This window comes from Malus domestica, chromosome 17 (genome assembly GCF_042453785.1).
Source record: "Malus domestica chromosome 17, GDT2T_hap1".
Taxonomy (NCBI): Eukaryota; Viridiplantae; Streptophyta; class Magnoliopsida; order Rosales; family Rosaceae; genus Malus; species Malus domestica.
In genome coordinates, this window is record NC_091677.1 from 13,334,900 (window position 1) to 13,341,550 (window position 6,651).

Genomic DNA, 6,651 nt, shown 5'->3' on the forward strand with positions numbered 1-6,651 from the left:
AAGTAGTAGTTGAACACTCGATTTATGTTACAACTACATTTTTATAATTTTCATTTCAATAAATATTTTTTATCATAACTTCCTCACAACATTACTCATACCGAGAAAAAAATAGGAGATTCTCACAAAAGTTACGACTCTTTATATACTTTATGTTACCTTACAATTTAACGTCAATTTTAGTGCCAACATTATAAAATATTGTACCAAAAACATAAAGGGATAGAGAGTGCATGAAGAGTCTCACTTTTGAAATAATCTTATTAATATTTCTAAAACCACTAAGGTTCTAACAACATGTCACTTAAGTATCCCTCATTTTTTTTTTAACGATCGATATTATCTACCCTAAGGAGGTGAGGGAAAAAGCTATTCCTCAAAACCTCATTTCACATCTTTGAAAGGAAAGCTATTTTCCCACTTTATAATTATTGATCTCATTCTCAATTTATATTTATATTTTTCTTTATAAATCTATCAGATATGTTAAGTTGTTAGAATTTGTTCAAAGAAAAAAATATTATGTTGTTAAATAATTAATTCAGAATATTAATTTGTGGAATTTTACTTAAATGTGAAATCCAAATTGATAACCTGAAATTTGGTTAACCTTTTTCTTTCCATCCAACAAAAAAAAAAAACCTTTTTCTTTTCCAATCAATCCATGAAAATACAAAAATACAAAAATAAAAATACAAAAGAAAAGAAGAAAAATAAAATATTAAAAATTAAAAAGAAAAGAGAAAATGAGGGAAGGTGTAAGGTTTGGGCAAGGTGTCATTATCCCAAAGGAGAGTGTCGGTGGTGTAAGAAGGAGGACTTACAATTACACAACGCATTTCTAGTAATATATGATCTGATTCATTTCCTGCGCTGGACAATTTTCCTTTAAAGTTTTCCATCTTTGATTGAAATCACTCTCTGCTTTTTCCCAACTATTTATTACGCAAGTTCTTTGCTTGATTTTCAAGTGCTCCAATCCATCATTACCCACTTGGGTTTCATCATTCTTCATCTCTCTCCTCTCCCTCTCCTCTCTCTCTCTCTTCATTCAGCAGAGTTAGTGAGAGAGTGTTTTGCAGTGAGTAGGATCTGTGACTCTGAGTGGGAAAGGAGAGTTTTTTTTTATTTTTTTTATTTTTTTTTGTAGAGAGAAAGGGAGAGAGATGGGTGTGGATTTGAGGCAGGTAGTGGCAGGAATACTGACACTGGCAATGTTTGTGATGCTTGGGAACATGATTAAGAGAGACCATTTTGATTCTGTTGAAGTAAGTTCACAAAACCCACCATTAATCTCTCTCCACAGTGCTAAAGATGATCACTTTACTGTTTTTTGTTTGATTTTTAATTGCACAATAATCAAATGTTATGTCATTGTGCAACAGCATTTTATCTGCTTCTGGGGTTTTTTTTTGTTTCATTTGATTTGTTATCTTTGATGGGGTTTCATTGATTTGTTGTAATTGAAGTTTAATCACCTGCAAGTTTCAATCTTTGTTTTTGGGTCACAGTAGATTTGTTGATTTAGATTTAGCCCATTTTGTTAGAAATTGAGAAGCAAAATGGATTCAGAACTTGAGTTTTGTAATTGTCGAAGAAAGATTTCTTGTCAGTGACATTTATGGGATTCCAAAATGGTCAAAACATTTCTAATTTGAAAATTTTGATTTGTTATCCAAAAGATCTCTTTTGTTTCCCCTCTCAACCATTTGGCACACTTCAGTTTTCGGCGTTTTCCCTCTAGAAGAGTTGTGTAGTGTTCAAGTCGCATGCATATTTTTATGCAGATTACATTGTTTATTTTCAGCAAAGAGATTTGAGCATTGATTTACCCGGATATTGTGTGATTTTCTGCTCTTTTGCTTTGTATAGGAGAAATTTCCTGGAGGAGGAGGAAGAGATACCTTAGAAACTTCCAAGTATTCAAAGGAGGGCCTCGTTAGCTTTGCTAAGAAGAATGGCGGGCCTTGGAAAGATGATGGCGAGGAGCTAAAACAGTGTTGGTCTAAGCCATCTGGTAAGTTTTCCTTGTCTTTTGAAATCATTGGTAGTTTCATATACTGTTTATTGCAATGATGTGTTGCCTTGCCTAATTATTTTCATAAATTCTTATCTTCTTACTTGGTTAGCAGATGATGTAGAGCAGACGGAGGGGTACGTCCTGTTCTCATTAACAAATGGCCCTGAATACCATGTTTCACAGGTATTTAATGAACAGTTGATTTCGTTGATAGAGTTATTTATTTGGGTCCCTGAAACTGATATAACATTTCCTAAATATAAACTCTCAAAATTTCTATAAATCCAGTCATTTCATCCTTTTATCAATTGTTAGAGTATGCTACGTTATATGTTCATCTCTGTTCTCTATTATGTCTATTTCCCGGAAATCTTTAGTATTGATTCTCTAACATTCTCTGCGTAGAGTGTTCATAACTTCATTTACATCAGACTTATGATCAGACACGTGTATTGCTACTTTATGGAATGATGAAAATCCTGGGTCTTTTTTTTTAAAGATTTTCTGGTGTACATTCTTAAATTAGCCATTTGATCTGTAAACCAATTCGCTATTCTCTCATTAATCTGTACCTTGGCACTCTTCAGGTCGCGGATGCTGTTGTTGTGGCAAGGTATCTTGGGGCAACTCTTGTACTTCCTGATATTAGAGGGACCAACCCAGGGGATGAGAGGTCAGTCGCTAATGCTCTATTAAAAGCATGTTTTCTTCGATTGTTTATAGTTGAAGAATAAGTAATACTCCTTCCCGTGTTGCTGCGGTGTTACTCTATCTGCACTTTGCTGATATCTTCTCTACTAATACCATAAACGAATTGGTTCGATTTAGATAAAAGATTTTGGCAGCCAACTAATTTAACTGAAATTCCAGGAACTTTGATGAGATTTATGATGCCGAGAAGTTTATAAGTAGCCTGGATGGTGTGGTCAGAGTAGTAAAAGAACGACCCGGTAAATTATCCACAAGGAATCTTGCCGCTGTTAAGGTTCCCAATCGGGTTACAGAAGATTACATTGTTGAACATGTGGAACCAATTTATAGATCGAAGGGCAACATAAGGCTGGCTACTTACTTTCCTTCGGTTAATATGAAGAAGACAGAAGGAAAGAGTTCTAGCGATTCAGTTGCATGTTTGGGGATGTTCGGAACATTAGAGTTGCAACAAGAGATTAGTGAAGTGGTCGAATCAATGGTTGAGCGTCTGAAAACTTTGAGCCGCAAGTCAGATGGCCAATTTGTAGCAGTGGACTTGAGGGTTGACATATTGGAGAAGAAAGGCTGCCAAGGAGGAGATGAAACCGGAACAAAAAGTTGCTATAACGCACAAGAGATTGCTTTATTCCTGAGGAAACTTGGATTCGCAAAGGATACCACAATCTATCTGACCGAATCAAAATGGGACAGCAGTCTTGATGCTCTTAAAGACATCTTCCCGAAAACTTATATAAAGGTGCATGCTTCTTCTGTTATGCCTTATATTTTACTTTGTTTCAGTCCCGAAACCCATACCATTGCTATTTCAGATGTAGTTTTTGTACTTAAATGAGTCCGGAATTCATTGCAGGATGGCATTATCCCAGCAGACAAGAAGTCAAAGTACCTGGGTTCCGAGGGGTCTGAATTCGAGAAGATCATTGACTTCTACGTGTGTGCGCAAAGTGATGTATTTGTACCAGCCATTTCAGGCTTGTTCTATGCAAATGTGGCAGGTAAGAGAATTGCTTCCAGTAAAACTCAAATACTTGTCCCAGCTGACATCCCCGACGCCTCTGCATCTGCCTCCAAATTCATCACACATTATGTCTCGAAGAAGAACCATTTGGCTTATTCATGCTACTGTTAATGTCCCTCCGTGAGAAGAAACCAGGGAAGAAGAAAGGCGTGGCAGATGCATCGAAGCCTTCAAAGAGGGTGTTAGCTCAATCGAGATTTATATGGTCACGCAGATTGGACAGGCTAGTTTGTATAATAATGTATACTTAATCTGGGTTACAAGAAACCTTAAACAGAAATTTGTCTGTTAAAAATGATGTTTTGAAGACACTGTTTGATAGGGCAGGAAGTTTTGAACCTTTAAATGGTTCATATCATGTGTTTGATTTTATATTCCATAACATTTTTCCTATATTCATTGTAATATTGTTATCACATCGTATACAATTTTGCGTCTCTCATCGCTTGTTTGTGACATCTAAGAATCTCACTATTAAAGTATGGACATGTACACAATTGGGGCTAGTAAAAGATTGATTAGGGAAACGATTTTCACACTGCTTTTTCCGTCTATTGTTGACAGTTGATCATTCGTTGAATCCAAAAGCCGTAACCAAAGAAGAGAGTGGGAACGGAAAACAAAAGACGGCGGAAATCATTTTCCGTTAAAGTAAGGTTTTTAAAATCACATTTTGGGATCACATGCATGATGCCCTAAAGTAAGGTTTCGTGATTTAAAGAATTTAAAAATAAAAAAAAAACATTTTCGGCAAGATTTTTATTGAGGTTTTTTTTTTTTCTTCTTTTTTTTTGTTTGGAAGAAGATACGATAGCAGTTTTATTCATAATATTAATGAAGCATACAATCATGTAGGAGAGCATCCTGAATGGTAACCGCAGGCACCTCAAACCAAAGACTAGGAATAGTAGAACTTAAGGCTAATTTAGTTGTACTATGCATCGTAACATTGACGAATCTACGTATATGATTTACTTTCACTGTAGCAAAACTCTGACATCCTCAATTAATAAACTAGTAGTAGAAACGCCACAATGGGGACCATGCAGTGCTTGGACCACTTGTAAGGCATCGCTCTCCAGAATGACTAGCCTCCAATGCCATTGTGCAACTTGGTGCAAACTTGCACGAGCTGCTAGAATCTCCACAGTATAAGGGTCGATCGCATGAGGAATTTTACAAATGAAACCTCCAACATAAGTACCAGCTTCGTCATGAAAAACCACACCGATACCCCCACTCTTTGAATATGAACAAAAGGAAGCATCGACATTAATCATAATCCATTTTGGCGGTGGCGAAGACCACCGAGAAGGAGAAAGCAGGGGGCAAGGAGCAGTTTGGGGTTGTGCAGACACAAAATCGGATAGGAAAAGGCCCGCCAATCTACTCACCACAATGGGGTTCTCTTGCTTATCATCCCGAAGAAGGGAATTCCTAGCACGCCAAATAGAATGGACAAGGACAAGAAGAAGATCAAATTGACCATGCTTGAGGACAGCAACACGGCAACTAAACCACTCCAAGAAGCAAGAGAAAGAAAAGCGTAGTGGTCCAAGCTCAATGTTGGCGGACGAACAACCGGCTCTTGCAAATGGACATTCAGTAAACATGTGTAATGCGCCGACTCCGAAGATAAAATACAAATGTCATCCACCGCAATACCCTTAATGAGGTCCATTGTTTGCACTTTATCCTAACTATGTATTTCCTTCTTCGTTAATGAATATCGTACTTGAACTAAAAAATAAAAAAATAACCGTCAACAATAAATTATGTGGTTTACAAATTTAACATTATCCGTATAAAAATATTAAAATTTAATAATGTGTCACGTATTATCTTCCACTTAGTCTGTCTTTGACAGAATGGTATACCCTACTCCCACGAGCTCCTTCTGAAACTTGTCTACCATTTTAGCTGTAAATTCCAAACCGTAAAATACCAAAACAACCCTCCCAAACCAATTGGATTGTAGAAAATGAAATGTCATCTTGTTGGGAAGTGGTCATTCTTACCAAGATTTCAGATGAAAATGATTTTTGCATGTTTATGTTTATTTCTGACAATTAATTTTTATTTTTTCAAACGACAAATTTTGTTAAATTAGATATTAGATTAGTTATCGACGTTGTTCGAATCCACGTCGTCTTATAAGAGCTCAAATCTTTTCCATCACTATAATAAAATGCCACTTCCGACATTCAATTTCTTTTATTTTTATATATTCTCTGAAATCACTTTTCTTTTCAAGTTTATCCATTCCACGGAAGAAAACGAATGACAAAATGGTTAAATATTGAAATACAACAACAAAATGGTGAGATTGAGAGATAAATGTAATGAAATGAAAGACAAACACATGTGAGCCGTCTTAGCTCAGCTGGTAGAGCGCGTGGCTTTTAACCACGTGGTCGTGGGTTCGATTCCCACAGACGGCGTTAAGTATTTGTTTTTGTATGAGTTGGGAACGGAGCCCAGAGTTGAACCGTGTGAGCCTTCCGGGTCGAGTCGAACTAGATTTGGCCTAGCTCCTGGGATTTTTGGGTCCATAATTAAGAATATTATTCACATTAACTATTTTTTTTTGTTTTTTTTTTAAAAGATCAGCTAGTAACTTTACCACAGTAATTCATTTTTTTCGGGAGTTGAGAACTATATTACTTTACTGTTCATAATTTTATTTTGTGATAGAAGATTTTATTTTCATCATCTTTTAGTCGACAAAGAGAGTTTTATTAATATGTAATTTATATTTTAACAAAGCTTTCTTCTATTTGAAGTACGTCGAGAATTTCATAAAAATCCAAGTGTTTGCACCAATTAGGAAATGCATTTAAAAAATAATTTTGTTTGAAGCATAAAAGTGCTTTTATTAGAACTTCGAAAATTTCAACAA

At 35.8% G+C, this 6,651-nt stretch overlaps 2 protein-coding genes and 1 non-coding gene across 3 annotated transcripts; 2 read left to right on the forward strand and 1 right to left on the reverse strand.

Annotated features, from left to right (window-relative positions):
- The first annotated feature begins 739 nt into the window (after positions 1-739).
- Positions 740-4,194, forward strand: LOC103417233 (protein MANNAN SYNTHESIS-RELATED 1-like). Its single transcript, XM_008355426.4, has 6 exons — positions 740-1,268; positions 1,873-2,017; positions 2,133-2,203; positions 2,608-2,693; positions 2,891-3,470; positions 3,585-4,194. Exons 1-6 carry the CDS (start codon positions 1,167-1,169, stop codon positions 3,861-3,863), a joined length of 1,263 nt encoding a protein of 420 aa, XP_008353648.3. The 5' UTR covers positions 740-1,166; the 3' UTR covers positions 3,864-4,194.
- Positions 4,195-4,729: 535 nt separating this feature from the next.
- LOC139193375 (uncharacterized) lies at positions 4,730-5,365 on the reverse strand. The gene has a single exon (XM_070816373.1). The coding sequence runs from the start codon at positions 5,363-5,365 to the stop codon at positions 4,730-4,732; it is 636 nt and encodes a 211-aa protein (XP_070672474.1).
- Positions 5,366-6,120: 755 nt separating this feature from the next.
- On the forward strand, positions 6,121-6,193 carry TRNAK-UUU (transfer RNA lysine (anticodon UUU)). The gene has a single exon. It is a non-coding gene; the product is annotated as a tRNA-Lys (tRNA).
- Positions 6,194-6,651: the final 458 nt, after the last annotated feature.